Raw genomic sequence first — 16,460 nt, 5'->3', positions numbered from 1 at the left:
TGCCACAAGGTTTTCATGTGACACCAGCAGACTGCAGCTCTTAAACAGGCCTGGCACTAATGACAGCCAGGCAGTCAGAGAGGCTCTAAAGGATAGATAGCCCAAGGCTATTCATCTATTGTCGGATCCCACTGAGCTCTTTTCAGCACGTAAGGCCACAGATGATATGTATTATCGCAATGAAAGGTGAATTCAAATGCTACCTTGCTTTTATCTTGTCCTGTAAAATTAAACGTGCACTTATTGATTTTGACTGGAGATAACAATGCTATTCAACATGAGGCCATTAGAAGGATGATAATTGTAAAAGTCACTGTCATAAAGGAAGGCAGGCTACAGGGACGACCTGCACCCTGACATGTTGTCTAAAAGCGACATATCATGTTCTGGTCCCATTGGTAAGTTCACGATATACAGTATTTGGCACAAATATTTTTATTTATTTATTTTTATTTATAATTTATTACTATAACAAACCTCAGCAGCCACTTTTTGATATTATGCATCTTAAAGTTTCTTGTGTGGTCTTCTGTAGCCCATCCCCTTCAAGGTTCGATAAGTTCAGAGATGGTCTTCTGCAAACCTTAGTTGTAACGAGTAGTTATTTGAGTTACTGTTGAATTTTGTCTGTCATATAGAACCATTCTAGTCATTCTCCTCTGACCTTTGGCCTCAACAACCGCTCTTACAACTTACATTTACTTTCTTACTAAGTCTACTCTCATATTGACTATGAGCCTGTATCCAGGAGGTTGCTGCAATGTGATTGGCTGATTAGATATTTGCATGAACAAGCAGTTTAACATGGCACATACATTGCAGATACACAATGTACAGTAGTTATAAAAAATTACAATGTTACATGTAAAAAGAGTGTTTATGTGCATAATTTTAGCATTTTCTTTTGATCTATGGCCTCCGTTTTTTTTTCAGGTGGGCGTTTTCCCCGTGTTTGAAATAGTTCAAAGTAGTGTCGAAGTTGAATGGCTCCGGGTGATTTCCAAACATCATGGGAATTAATAACCAGGCTTTTGCAATGCTATCGCCATCAGCTAAATATCAACCCGTCAAACCAATCCATCTACTTGCCATGCTAATTTAGGAAACAGTACAGGTGGATGTGTTGTTCCGTGCTGTGTATCTGCTGCCTACACATTTGGAGAGGGATTCGCTGCTGTAGCCTTAGGGATACTTCATTGCAACAAGCAGAGAAAAAAAACATCTGGGTGTATACTATATCAAATGTGTTTTTACAGGACCTGCGGCTTCAAGGCCTTTGTAAATAAGTAATGATCAACAGATTGGCTGTGGGTTTTGAAGATCAAGTCTTTGTCAGTTTGCATGAGGGGATGTATTTTCAGGCTTTGCCTTCGTGCATTACAGCCAAACCAATGCAGTGATGCTGAAATAGAAAATCCACATAATATGCATGGATAACGTCGACTTTATGTCTCTATAAACTGTCATTAGGCTCCTCCAGAAGACACCTGGCCTTATGTTTTGCGGTCATGATGTGTCGTTTAGTGACTAAAGCAGTGGAATTATGGTGCTGATTATTTTGAATGCTTAGAAGTGCGCTTACCCAAATGACACTCGAGAGACACCTCTGATCTGCGTGATGGAACGAGCCGCACAAAAGAAGAAAGCCGTGGAAGCGGAACTGTCTCCTGTTTTCCAGATGCCTCAGCAAACTGAACACTTCCTGTCTGAAACTCAACAAATGACAACCTCAGTGAAATTAACACCATTTCCATAGGCTCCTTTGATGGGCCATAAGACACATCTAATTGTGGGATGTCACAACACGTTTGGTCACATTGGACCGCACTGTGACATACACGTCATGTCTGCTCCGGCACTGCCAAGGCAAATGGCAGTGCAGGATAGTGACAGGCCGTCATCGCTGACAGTGAGCGATAGCTATCCTGGCAGAGCTCTGCCTCACCAGTCATCTCCTCAAGGACAAACTGAAGTGACAGCGGCTCCACTGAGTGACTGGTGAAACATTTGACTTCTGATGAAATATTTAGCCGAGGTGTAAACCCACTAAATGCTTTCAGTCTTATAAGAACATGCATTTCTGACTCAAGTTAGGGCTGGTGGTATAGAATACAGCCAGAGTTATGGAAGATGACTGTCCTTAATCAAGACCACATCTAACAGTTGCTATAAGCCATTTAAATGTAGGGATTTTTCAATGATTTCTAATCCATAGTGGAAATTATTTCATGTTTGGGTCCTGAGCTGCAACAGTTTACAGAAACGGTGTGTTTTCAGTAGTTCTTCTCAATCGTTCTCAAGTGATAATGACACAATGATGACCATTTTTACATACCAGTTTATTGGCACACGCCATATCCCTTCAAATTAAAATTGCTTTGGCAAGTTTGAGTCTGAGAGGTCAAAACGGGCAGAGAAGACATTTCACTCTCCAACTATACTTCTCTTCTTGAAAGTACATCCAGGTCTTGCCTCAGGGTATATGAGCCCAAAGGCAGGCTTTTTTAGCTTCAGTCTCTCGGAGCCTGAGGGATGGTAGTTTCAGCTGACACCTTCATGCATACTTAACGTGTTACTTAAGGTAGCATTCTTTTAAAGTACACACATGGGCTAAAGAGATGCTCTTCTTATGGGGAGATGACTTGAAGCGTTTAAAAGGTTTAAGACAGAGACAGAAGGCTGCTGTCTGTGTTTTCAGGAGACAATATCTTCAGCTGTGATCTCAATCTGACAAAGTTGATTTAGTGCAAGGGGAATTGTGTTGGGCAGCACATGGCTCTGTAGATCCCTTTGTAGCAGGTTTTGTTTGACCGCATTGGCTGGTTGTAGTGATTTGGACTCTTTATTCTCCTCTTTTGTCCGAGTGAGTTTCTCTTCAAAGTTAAAAGACATGCAGGGGAGATCATTCAGAATGACTAAAAAGTATAATATAATGTATCCAAGATACAGTGGAATCCTGCTGTAATAATATGCCCGTTATATGTGTATCATTTTGCAAAATTGTGCCATACAAATGAATGATGCAGAGTAAAAGTATACAGTTAAGACATTAAAAGAATGCCTAATGAACACACACACATTCCCAATAATATATTTGATCAAAGTCATTTTGGTAGATCTCTTGGTTTAGTGTATGTGTTAGCTGTGTGACACACCTGTTCATCAATAGATGCCTCTGTCTCTGAGCATACGAGCCCTGAGGAGACAAAGGATAGATGGGGAATGAACTGAATAAGAATAGAACCACAGGATGCTGTAAAACTGCACTGAACTATTATTTTAAATGAAGAGCTTCATACATTTAATTAATAATAATGATAAAAAATGAAAGGGAAAATGACTTCGGGAAAAGCACAGGTGTTAGTGTTGATGTTAATGATGGCTCTGTTCTGTTCACTGACACGCATTCATTCAGGTCATTGTTTACACTGGTGACTTTCCTGCTGGGACATATCAAAATGGCTGCTGTAAAAAGGCCATATTTACAGGAAGTAGTGGATATAATAAGACTAGCATCTGATGCTATTATGAACTGAAGCTGCATTGTGTCTGTTCAGAGGCAGGGATATATGATTTTATTTTTATCATAATTTTGCTTATTTTATTGTTTTGCTATTATTTTGGAGGGTCAGGTTAATTGGAGAGTCTAAACTGACTCTGTGAATCTGAGTGTGAATGATTGTCTCTGTACGTCTGTCACTGAAAATAACCTTGACTCATGCATGCAGCTGAGCATGGGTGACAATTAAATAAAGCAGTATCGTTTTGAATTTTCATTTATATACAGTCTGTCAAAAGATTCCATTACGCTGACCTGAACAAGCATGATACCACCACAGGTTCTCATGTCTGAGACCACTTTAATGGTCAGTGTTGGCTGTGCTCAGTGATGCTCTGATCAAAAATTAATACCCTTCACTTTAGAAAGCAAATATGATTGGGCAAATTGCTGAAATATTTAAAGTCTGGTCTGTTAAAGCTTTTACAGTGCAGCGCACTGAAGTCAAAAGCTGTATGCAATAAGGGGGCGTAATTGCATCTCCGTGCTCATGCCAGTCAGCGCAGTGTGTTGCTGCCATCTCCTTCTGCCTGGATGCCACTGCTGATGTCACTCTGCTTGATGACATGGCAGTGTTGTTGACATTTCTGCAGATGGCCTTTGACAGGAATGAGTTTGAGAGGAAATGGGAGAAAAAAAACTTTCTTTTTTTGTTTGTAGAACCCTAACAATTTGACTTATTATTAATTAATGATTTTTTTTTTTTTTGCAATTGATTGGTATTTTAATATATCTTTTGCCGCACAATTCACCTGATAATTTTTTATTTTTTTTCCATATAAATATCCTTTATAATTTAAGAAGTACTTTCCTGTCATCCACAGTTGGTGTTTGATGAGCTTTTATTCCCTCCCTGTTATCTTTTGTTTGATTAGACATGACCCACTCCTCATCCCAGGGAATGAGCAGATCGAGAGCATGGACGAGAATGTAAAGAAATACGACTCCACTGGGATGTTTCATTGGTGCCCGTCCAAAGACATCGAGAAGGTCATCTTGGTGCGTCCTGCTTCTTTACGTGCTACACGTCATTTTTCCCTGACACTATTCCGCCCGGTGACAGATGTGTCACGTCACAAAGCACCATCAGAGGTTGACAGGGCACTTAAACACTCTAATGGGGTGTTTGACTTGTCATTTGGTATATGGGGGACCTATACATTGAGCATTTCTTGTACTAATGCATATGCCATTATTCAGATTACTTTCATCGTCTACTGCAGCCATAAACTGCATAATATATATTTTACTAGGTGAGCAGGCGAGTAAAAGAGGAGAAAGTATTAACATTTGTTTTAACAACCATTTCTATCAGTCATAAATATTTTTTTATCCTTTGTCCTCTGTTCTTTCTTTCTCTCTCTCTCAGACGCGCAGCGAGGCAGCCATGACTGTCCTAAGCGGTCATGTGGTCGTGTGCATTTTTGGAGACGTGAAATCGGCATTGATTGGACTCCGAAACTTTGTAATGCCCCTGAGAGCGAGCAACTTTCACTACCATGAGCTGAAGCACATCGTGTTCGTCGGCTCCCTCGAGTATCTGAAGCGAGAGTGGGAGACTCTTCACAACTTTCCAAAATGTTCTATCCTGCCAGTGAGTAAAGCAGCAAACATAAAACAAACAAACACAATTCACAATACCATGTTTGCATATTTAAATACAATGAAGACTAAAAAACCATTAGCATTGTCATCTAAAGTTTAAACAATGAAAAGCACCTTGTTAAGATCAGAGAAATAATGTGTTTTTTTAATTACGTCTGGCCAGAGTCGGTAGCTCTTGCTAAAATGTGAAGGACACAACCAATCATTTCATTCGGAGCACATAATATCTGTCCATCACTAACTGACCCATGCACCTGTGCACATCCTGCCCGTGCTGCTGCATGACCACAGTGTTGTCACGACTTTCAGAACAAGCTTCTCCAGACGACGAACTCCAGAGTTTTGGGGGTGGAGTTTTGACAGGAGGGGGCGGGATAGATTGTTGCTTTTTGTCAAAATGTGTCCTCCTATTGTGAGCGACCTAGGTTTAGTTAAAACATTTATCAGACATATAACAGTGGTGTTGGAGCCTTTGCTGTGGCAGCTCCTAAGCTGTAGACCGTCCTTCGACCCTCGACCAATTTAAAAAGCTCATGAGGATTTATCTCTTCTCTCTGGCTTTCAATGCTGGTTGAGAAAGATACCTTGGTTTTATTGTTCATGCATAGATTATTCCAGATTTAATTATTTCAATGTTTTCATTGTTTTCTCCTTTTAATGTTTGTATTTTTTATCTATGCATTATATTTTATTTTCAGTTGTTTTTATTTCTATTGTCAGTACAGCACTTTGGTCAACTGAGGTTGTTTTCAAATGTGCTATAGAAATACATTTAACTTACTTACAAGATGCGAAACCATTTTGTGTTTAACTATCCACCACCACTCAAATTAACTTTTGTTCAGTGGAAAAATATTGCACTTCTGGAAACTTCTTAAGTGTACTTTAGAACATATTTGACAAAGCAAATAAGTGTCAAGTTATTCTATTTTGGAGGAAAGCACAATTTTTAGTATAATCGTTTGACATTACAAATTCCCTCCTTCACTTTTCTCTCAAAGGGCACACCACTGAGTCGGGCAGATCTGAGGGCTGTCAACATCAACCTCTGCGACATGTGTGTCATTCTGTCAGCCAATCAGAACAATATTGACGATGCATCACTGCAGGACAAAGAATGCATCTTGGCGTCACTCAACATCAAATCCATGCAGTTTGACGACAGCATCGGGCTCTTGCAGGCTAATTCCCAAGGTAAGGAGTGCCCTATCATAGTTCACTGCACTGCCTGTGAGGGACAGGTTGCTGGCACACAGAATATCCCTCACTGGTTTCTGCCTGGCCTGATGTCAGTGCTTTTGACAGTAAACCCTACTGACTATTCCTCAGGTTACTATAACAACTGCTTTTTTTCACAAACCTAATTGGTGGCAACAAGCACAGTATCGGCACAGCAGCCTCACCTGGCTACACATGTTTCCTTTACAGTATGTCTTTGTAAAAGATAATGTACACAATTTATAAACAATAAATTACGGCTTTCAAACAAGCTGCTAAATCAGTCAGTTAGTACGTGATGGCCTTCAATAATGGTCCTTCGTTGGCATTGAGAAAAATGCTTTTAGAAACCTTTTGACCTTAGGAGGGAGAGGGAAAAAAAATACCCTGCCAATTTCATTATTCCTCTAATACATGTATGACCTCGCATTTGCCTTAGTCAGCAGTTAGTGATGGATGTCAAAACATGGCCTATGTATAATACATACAGCATCATTGATTTAATGTGCTTACTTGTCAGTCTGAGGAAAGCAAGGACTGTCAAGTCAATCCAAATTCAATCTTGCGTCAGTTATTTTCTATTTCATGGCCCCTTACTGTACATGCTTTTCTTTGTGCATGTGTGTAAAAGGTTTCCGTCTCCATGCACACACAGTGGAGGGAAACAAAATGAGCAGTATGTCACATCTATTATATATGGACTAATATTGGACCTCGTCAGGAGTATGGTAACATCGCACTCAGCAACTTGCTGGGAGTGGATAAAATAGCCACAGTGCTGATATGCCTGTTTGAAGCATGTGATGAAGTATTGAATATTGCATTAACAGATGTGTTCGCTGTTGTGTGTGTGTGTTCGTTCAGGCTTCACACCACCAGGCATGGACAGATCTTCTCCAGAAAACAGCCCAGTCCATGGATTAGTGAGGCAAACCTCTGTCACAACAGGAGCAAATATCCCCATCATAACAGAGCTAGGTACGCTTGCCAGTGTTATTTGTCAGATGATTGATGTGCTTACTTTACTGCTGCATGTAGATTTCAGTCAAGTAGTTGTTAACGGATCTGAAAACACAATTCCTGCAATTATAGCCTGTCAACACTTGATTAACCGTACTAAAAGTTGAGTTTTTTTTTTTATTTTATTATTTTTTTTTTCTTGGTCGCTTGCTGACATGCTCCAGTAACTGTTTTTCCTCAATACTTGTCTAGCACCATTAGCAAAGCCGGGCAAAAAACTGCCTGTGATTTCATTCAGTCAGGATAAAAGCAGTGGGACCAACATTCAAATGATAACTGAGCTGGGTAAGAAGTGCTCTACTCTGTCCTGTACTGCAGTGTTGTAACTGCTGCTGCCTCCACATCAGCTTTCTTTTGATTTCTCTCGCTGCACAAGAGGCTCAGTCCATTCCCACAGCATCACTTTGAGCACATTTTACCCTTGGTTCTGGTTGAAATTGCCTGTCTTGTTTTGGCCCCCTTATCTTAAAGCAAAATTGTTCCCTTTTATTTTTCTAAGAATTACAAGGCCTTTGATCCCTCAGAAGTCCTCTTGGCAGTTTTCATAGCATCTTCTGTCGGATCATATTCCTTGGCCCTTCTTTCATCTCAGCCCTGTCGATATGACTGACATTTATTCCTGTCCTCACAGAAGGAGCAGTCCTCAAACTAAATTTTACATCATTACTTTCTTCCAGCTACTGCATATGTTTTTGTGCTCCCATACATCTTCAAAGACGGTTCTGGGGCAAAGAGATGCTTTCATTTGTTTTGACATGCAAGCTCAAGTAATTGGAAGTCCTGTCTTGGATTTACAAGACAAACAATGGCTTATTGGTTTTACTGATACTGAACTCAGGAGGACTCAGAATCAAGGCCTGGGGCTTTGACAGTGTGCATGGTGTCAAGATTGTGCATGAATCGCCTGGATATGGAGTGTAGCAAGGAGAACTTGTCCACAAGGCCAAACAAGATTATCAGGGTTTTTTCAGTCAATTAAAATAAAATGGAATTTTGTCCAAATTCAGCATTAAGAAAGACATTTCCAATACAGTCCATATCTGCAGCTACTGACTGTTGTGCACAACCACTGTTCTTCTGTGTCCTCTTCCTCACATCAATCAAGTATTTGCCTGATGTGTGCTTGAATACACAATCCATTATTTTCCAAATCATAAATAAACCAACGATATCTGTGTGAAGAAAACAACAAATAAGTTAAATTACTAATGAATTTCATGCTTGCACCCATAGTGAATGACTCAAATGTTCAGTTCCTGGACCAAGATGACGACGACGACCCAGACACAGAGTTATACCTCACTCAACCTTTTGCCTGTGGGACAGCCTTTGCTGTCAGTGTCCTGGATTCCTTAATGAGCGCAGTAAGTCACAGTTTAGCTTACTGATGAGTCTGGAGATATAAAATGATAATGATGGCAGGTTTTGTGACGTACCATATCTGTCAGTTATCTGAAATATGCAAAGTGTTCCTGTGCTTTGATACGACAGAGAGATGAATAACTCTAGTCACTCCACCCCCCAAAAAATGTAGGTGCACTCTGCTCCCATTAAAACAATAGATGACAGGACTGGAACTTGTTCTAGGTATGATGGCTTCATTTGTCTGCCTTTCAGTTTGACTGAGGTTAGAACAAAGCTGCCTTCGAGTGCGCTCTCGTGTAGACAAAGGTAATGCTACCTAATGGACAGCCCTCATCCATCATCTTAGTCAATAGCGCTGTCAGCAGCCGAGGGAGATGTCACTGTGCTGGACAAGCACGAGTGGGGGGGGGGGAAGAGACTGCAGTGCAAAGAAAAGGGCAGACGCTTGCCCTTGTTGAAATTAACAAAGCAAAAACAGGTTCAAGTGCTTTTTCAAGCTTCAAATCTAATTTGTGAAGCTGATTTTTTTTTTTTTTTTTTATCTGCTACTTAGCTGTAAGAAATGCCTGGACAGCACAAATGTGTTCATGGACTTCCTATACATCACTCTTTGATGGGAGTGAAAGTAACCTGCAGTAATTGGATTCTCCTGTCTTTTCACTCGGTGTACGGAACAATGTGATGTGACAGAGAAGACTTAGATAGCACCATTCGGGCTGGCTGGCACTTTGAGAAGGTTCAGTTGTGACTTTTGTGGCATTTGCTTAAGGATTCTCACCTCCTCTACCTTCATTCCTTCAGACATACTTCAATGATAATATCCTCACCTTGATCCGGACGCTGGTAACAGGCGGGGCGACCCCAGAGCTGGAAGGGCTGCTGGCAGAGGAGAATGCACTACGAGGTGGCTACAGCACACCACAGACCTTGGCTAACAGGGACAGGTGTCGCGTGGCACAGCTGGCCTTGTACGACGGGCCCTTTGCTGACCTGGGGGTAAGTGACTGGTCTTGTCACCCAAGCGGTTAAGTACATGTTGGTGTGCTTGTATTGTGGGAGTTGACTTTAGTGAAAGGACATGAACAAACAGGGACGGCTGTGATTCAGCATTAAAAGCATTTGTCTGAATGGATTAGATTTTATTCAGAATTAAATCTAATCCATTAATTATTACAAGCACATTTAGAGAATAAAATAGCAATATTTCACTTAACATTCACACATGTCACCTAGTCTCTCCTTATGCTTGGTAAAAACACTGTTTTTTAAAGACGGTTTGCAGTCATATTTCGAGCGGAATATTACCTGCCTCTTATCTCTCAGTTATCTTCAATCTAAGGTCGTTTTCACACATAATAGTCTTCCAGACTCGGTGCCATTGGGGACTCTATTCAATAGGGGGTTGCAACATTCTGCCAGTCCGAGGTTTGCTTTCACATTGAAACAAACCAAAACTTTGGAATAACGTATTCCTCTCCTCACTTGAAGGACAACTTCTGTGTCTGTCACATAAGAGCAAAACATGGAGTTGCATCAAATCCTATCGGTTTTTTATTTTGTTTTATGCAAACATACGACATATACACTGCAACAATGGGCTCAGACATTTCTGCCGGCTATCGTTCTTCATGTGCTTATGTTTTGGTTGTGTTTACCCACAATGCCCTGCATTTGGTTCACTTGAAGAGTGAACCAAATGCCACGAGACGGTTGGACCTTCACACCTCCACAAACAAAGTAAACTTGCCGAGCAAACGAACTAGGATTCGATTAAAAAGGACTGGTGTGAATGCACCCTAATACTGAATTGATATTTAATCATTTAGCCTGATTGAACAGACAGGAAAGAAGAGAGATGTCTGAGGAAATGAGGAAGAGAATATTTGCCAAGCACGGCCAAGGAAAAGGATGTAGGACCACTGACGTTTCTGTGACCACAGCTGCTAATAATATTAAGAAGTTTGGGGGCTTAGGGACGATAGTCAACCTCCCACGCAGTAACCTCAAAAGAAAAAAAATAACTCTAGATTGAACATTAAAAGATGATGGAAAAAGAACCAAGGGAAACTTCAAAACAGATAGAAACTGACCACCAAGATCATTCACACCACATGTTCACATGGTATCTGAATTTAAGTGGGCCAAATTGAAGAAGACCCAGGAAAATACCACGAAGTGAAGAACGAAAAAAAGCTAGACTGGACTTTGCCAAAAATGAATGTAGACAAGCCGCAATGCTTCAAGAAGAGTTTTCTGCTGACAGATGAAACATATTTAGAGCTTTTTCATAAGCCACATCAGCTCTAGGTTACCCTAACCCTTATAGAAAAGACAATCATCTCCACATTAAAACACAGAAGAGTCACAGTCACTTATGTTATAGTGGTGCAGCTGGCACAGGGTGGCTTGAATCTGTACTGGACACAATTATCAGTGAAGTGTTTGGAGAGAGCTTCACCTAAAAAGCACCCAAGAATGAATAAGAAGAAAAGATCTGAAGTGGCCCAAGCTCAATCCTTTTAAACTCACAATTAGGCGGCACAACATCACAACCTGTACAAACTGGAGCGGTTCTCTGAAGACTTGATTGTTTCAAAACAGTGTGCTACAAAATATTATCTCAATATTCACTCCTCTCTGGCATGTTATTCTGAAGATTGCATGTTACTGTATTCAGTAAAGAGACAGCTAAAAGGGGGAAAATTAGCATAACTAGTTATCTCACAGTTTGTAGCCAATTATCTCAGTCACTTACAGGAAAATTACTTCACCGAAGCCTGAGACAGATTTGTTTTAACTTTACTGCACATTTGAACAGTTTAACCCTCGTGCTTTTGAGCTTCTAGGTTTGTCTAAAGAATTACTGCAATACATACTATTTCTCATTTGCCTCATCATCGTCATCTATAACAGATGGACAGTGATCAGTTCAAGATCCATTTTTAACGTGGGAGACCTTTATTTCAGCCAATGAATGCTTATTATGATCTGTTTTAATTTGGTCAAATACTGACTGTGTACTACACTGTTGTTTTGTGACTTTCTTGCAGGACGGTGGTTGTTATGGCGACCTGTTCTGTAAAGCCCTGAAAACATACAACATGCTGTGCTTTGGCATCTATCGACTACGAGACGCACATTTAAACACACAGAGCCAGTGTACCAAGCGGTGAGTACAATTCTAATGCGTGTGCTTCAAACACAACACTACCGACACTGTGTTTAGACCTGGCTGACCATCTGCCCCTTCCCTCCTCTAGGTATGTCATAACCAATCCCCCATATGCATTTGAGCTGGTGCCCTCGGACCTGATATTCTGCCTGATGCAGTTTGACCACAACGCAGGCCAGTCTCGAACCAGCCTCTCCCACTCTTCCCACTCGTCCCATTCCTCCAGCAAAAAGAGCTCCTCTGTCCACTCGATCACAACCACCAACCGCAGCAACCGCACCAAAAGCAGGGACTCACGAGACAAACAAAAGTATGTGCCCGTCTAAAGCTCTGACTTTCTATGTTCGTGAACAGTGCCTGTCCACAGTGGTGTCCTGTGCATCCTTTTTACAGGATCCAGGCAGACTGTAACACGTCTGGCTGGTTTATGTGTGTATGTTTGTCTGAATGTGTATGTTTGTGTCCCTTTTATGTCTTAGTTTGCGTTCAAAAATGTCCCATTGCAAATGGGTGGAATGATAACGTAAACACCCACAGAGGGCTCCTGTCTTTCACTGAGGTTTCTCTCATTGTTTCGTTTTTACTGTGGTTGTGAACTTTCTGTTATTGTCATTTTTTGAATGCCATGCCAATAATTAGAGTAACCTTTATCAAGGGTTGTGACTAATTCCATTCTTTTTTTTTTTAAAGTATTTGGGTATTGTTTTTTTCTTACCATTTAACTGTTGGACTGGATTTTCATGGGTTTTTTAATCATTTTCAAGCATACAGTAAACCATGATGCAAATACATGTGAAAACAACGGTGGTGTTTGTTTCAATCCTTGTTTCATTGAATACACCAAATATTTACATGCACTGTCTCTGGCATCATGATCATTAACTTCACTGTAGTGCTCTTACCTGTACACACAGGGGCAACTCCAACAAGTAATTAAACATCTGATACTTGCCACCTTGGTTAAAAGGTGAAGGAAGGGCTCTAAAACAATAATTAATTATTTTTATTTACATGATATGGACTAAGAAGAGATCAGGTCTCCTCACAAAGGAAACTGACATGTCAAACCTCTCTGTGTTTGTTTTTGTATTACTTTCACCTCTGTGATCATCACTGGGTCTATCCATGTTAAAGCATTTTAACAAGGTTTCCCGGGGTAAAGCTGAACCTTAACTGTACTTAAACTGCACTTTAATTTACATGTCGTCAATGAAATACTGATTATCGCCACATGATGCTACATTTTATTTCCATCAAAATTGAATGCTATACTTTCAAAATGTCATCTGCCTCCATGAAGTATAAATTATGACAAAATATTTGGAAAGAGAAAATGTAACTTATAAATAAAAACCCCATCACCATGATGATGATGATTTTGTCTCCACATGAGAATATCACAATATTATTTTATAGTTAAGTTGTTTGAGCTAAATTACCATGATGGTTATTCTTTCTTGATGGATTACGAGTGATGATATCATGTGTATATGCAAATGTTTGTTTTTTTATATTCCGCGACATTCTGGCCCAGTCTACATGTGCTTAAGTTCATGGGATCAATAAATAAAACAGTCACATCATCTGCAAAAAAAAAGCAGAGATTCAGTTCATGAGTCAACCCAACTGGATAGTTCGCACTTGACGGCGACAGCTATAGATTTTCTCCGTGAGAGGGAAAAAGATGCCTGAATCCTGAGTCACCACATCCAGAGAAGCCTCCTTCAGCATGTCAACACTGTCACTTGTATTCTACTGCAAGTTATTGCATAGCAGTGGGCCCCAACGACACTCTGGAAACAGCTATGAGGAGCTGGGTTTACGATGGAAGATGTTCTCACACCTACATCTGGACAAAGGAGTTGTCTCATAACCCTGACGATTAACCTCTCTGATCCTCTCTTCAAATGATTGTATTGGAATCTAAAGTTCTGAAAGCCAAACTCAAAAAATGACAGCTCAGCACAGAAGTCCAATAACTAAGACTCTGCAGGTTTGGGTGCCAGTTACACCAAATCTACCAAATCAATGAAGCCAAAGAAATGCAGTGCCCAATCAAGGAGCCACATCTGAGTGACAGATGGGGCAGGAAATGACAAACTTTTGTTTGTTAAACAGGTACAAAGTCATCAATCTGACCACTCATCTTTGAAAAATGAAGTCCAGTAAAAGAATTCCCTTCAACCGTCTTGGAACACCGCATGTTAAAAATCATTGCCAGTGTCTCGCCATGATGAATTTAAATCAGCATAACTGGTTACATTGTACTAGAAATGTTTCTAATAGTTTTAAAAAGGATTTCCCACCATTGTGTGCCCCTCTGTTACAAATATGTCAACAGCCTTTATCATAAACCCACTGGGAGGATTTTTGCAGGATTGGCAGAGGTACGCATTCGCCACGTTTTCTAATATCGCCGTGGATCTTTGAGAAAAATATTCACACTCAAATATTATTTGATTGCTCAATCAAAAACATGCATGAGAGTATGCTACATTTTCACAGCTGCTGAGTGAACACTACAGGCTTTCTGTGGTTAGTAGTCTGTGCTAAAAACATGTAGTTTCTACAGAAATGCGTTTGAGGTATGTTTGACATTGAAGTTGCTGAGCCATCGAGTGTGTGCTGATATTTAATTGATGCATTGAGCTGCATGCTAATCATTGGGTTCTAAATTATATGAAACTGTTTTGGTAACAGGCATGGATACAGTATGGTTGCTTGTGATATGCTGCAGTATTGTAATAGCATCTTATGTCATTTCCTAACCTGGTCCATATTCTGTTTTCCTTTACTTTTGGTTGGGATGTTTGGTCACACCCTACAGTTTAACAAACTCCACACCCGTCTGTTTTTATGCCTCCGTCTGTTACTAATGGTCATAATAAGCTCTTTCTCATTCACAGTAGCTTGCATTTAGTGTACTACTTTCTTTTTCCAAAGTGCAACAAGGATGAATAGAGTGGGCCAAGGTATGGTAGTGAATCATTATGATGCATGATGTTAAATAATGCAGTAAAACCCTTGCTGATATGTTTCCCCTCAGTGTTTTCAAATGATTGCATTGGGAGCGCATGGTTATGACCTGTGCTGTCCATCTCACTGTAGGTTCAACTGTGAATGTAACTGAATGGTTTGATTCTACTTCACTTGATTCTGGAACAATTCATGTTGGATGTTTTAGTATTGGTTTATACAGTACTGCGCAAAAGTCTTTAGGCCAGCATTAGATCCGTTATTATTATATAATTATAATTCTTTATATTAATATTATAATTATTTCTCAATCACTTTATTGGAACATTATTGAAAACATGTATGCATTTTAAAATTAATTTCAAAAGCAGCTTCTCCAGGTTATTTAGTTTTACACTAGTTACCCTTTGACAATAGCAAAACTCTGGCTCTTTTAAACCTGGAGTGGAACCTTAGTTAATGTGACTGGTAAAGCCTGTGTTTGTCCTACTACTTCATGTGGAAAAACCTCTGCTGTGAAAAAAGGTCATGCTTGAGCACTGAACTCACTGACAGCTTGCAAATATCAGACCAACTCCATCCAGTCCCATCATTCCAATCCAAAGGCCAATGATCACAGAAAACAACAAAGCTGGTAGCGCCCTAAGACTTTTACACAGCACTGTATGTTAATGCTACATAGCACATACAGTCTTCACTTACGTTTATGAAAATGCATGACCATGAATATTGTTGAGTGGATGAATCATGGCTATATTGTACACCAGACTTTTTCTTCTGGAAGAAGCCTGAAGACTAAAGCCCACCAAGAAGATAGAAGTAACTAATACTAACCTGTGATTTTGTACGACGGAGTATGAAAACTAGATTTTAAGTAGTGACCTTGCATGTCTGCTGACCCAACAAAATGGCATGCATCAGTGATTTATGAAAAACACTGTGATGTGTGTCAATAAAGCGGTGAAAACGATAGCAGAGGGACATTCAGTGGAACTTAAACTGTCAATAATACTCAGCGTATTCCTTTTGAAATAAACAATGTCCTCCCAATGTTCTGTGTGCACTCGAAGCACAAACTGGTGACATTGTGAAACAGGACGCCCATGTAGCATTTTGTCTGATGTCCCTCCTCTTTGTCTCTATATGATTTTGGCTCCTTCTCAGAAAAGACATGGTTTACAGATGAGCCAGAGAATACCCACCTGAGGACCATACAGATCAGGCCTGTGAATACTCTCGCCGTCAGCCAAGTCAGTCAGTACAAATCCACGAGCAGCTTGATTCCACCCATCGGAGAAGCGGAGGACGAGTGCTGAGCTCGTGGGCCCACGCTGACACCTGGATGCCTGGACTCTCTGAGGACTTCTCATGTAGGTGTCAGACTGGGAATCAGGATCTCTTCTCGACTGGAATCATAAAGGATCGGGTTAACGTTTTAATGAGACAAACACAAACTGATTTCCTCATTCACCTAAGTTGCAAGGTTACGGTACAATCATATATATATATATATACATACATCATAGACGAGCGTAACAATCCCTC

At 40.3% G+C, this 16,460-nt stretch overlaps 1 protein-coding gene across 2 annotated transcripts in view; it reads left to right on the top strand.

The window, feature by feature from the left end:
* LOC310939413 (calcium-activated potassium channel subunit alpha-1a-like) overlaps positions 1-16,231 on the top strand; it is a gene marked incomplete at both ends in the record, with an annotated part of 90,213 nt that extends 73,982 nt beyond the window's left edge. The window contains 11 exons of one of the 2 annotated variants that reach the window (XM_083904159.1): positions 4,435-4,558; positions 4,929-5,153; positions 6,166-6,358; positions 7,247-7,360; positions 7,604-7,687; positions 8,636-8,766; positions 9,569-9,763; positions 11,818-11,936; positions 12,028-12,249; positions 14,883-14,911; positions 16,080-16,231. In XM_083904159.1, the coding sequence (XP_083760285.1) occupies positions 4,435-4,558; positions 4,929-5,153; positions 6,166-6,358; positions 7,247-7,360; positions 7,604-7,687; positions 8,636-8,766; positions 9,569-9,763; positions 11,818-11,936; positions 12,028-12,249; positions 14,883-14,911; positions 16,080-16,231 (1,588 nt within the window). The remainder of the gene's footprint in view (positions 1-4,434; positions 4,559-4,928; positions 5,154-6,165; positions 6,359-7,246; positions 7,361-7,603; positions 7,688-8,635; positions 8,767-9,568; positions 9,764-11,817; positions 11,937-12,027; positions 12,250-14,882; positions 14,912-16,079) is intronic. The other variant, XM_083904160.1, reaches the window with a different exon arrangement.
* Between the last annotated feature and the right edge of the window lie 229 nt (positions 16,232-16,460).

Source organism: Microchirus variegatus (genome assembly GCF_963457635.1).
Source record: "Microchirus variegatus genome assembly, chromosome: 17".
In the NCBI taxonomy this organism is placed as follows: Eukaryota; Metazoa; Chordata; class Actinopteri; order Pleuronectiformes; family Soleidae; genus Microchirus; species Microchirus variegatus.
This window is presented reverse-complemented; position numbering and strand designations above follow the sequence as displayed.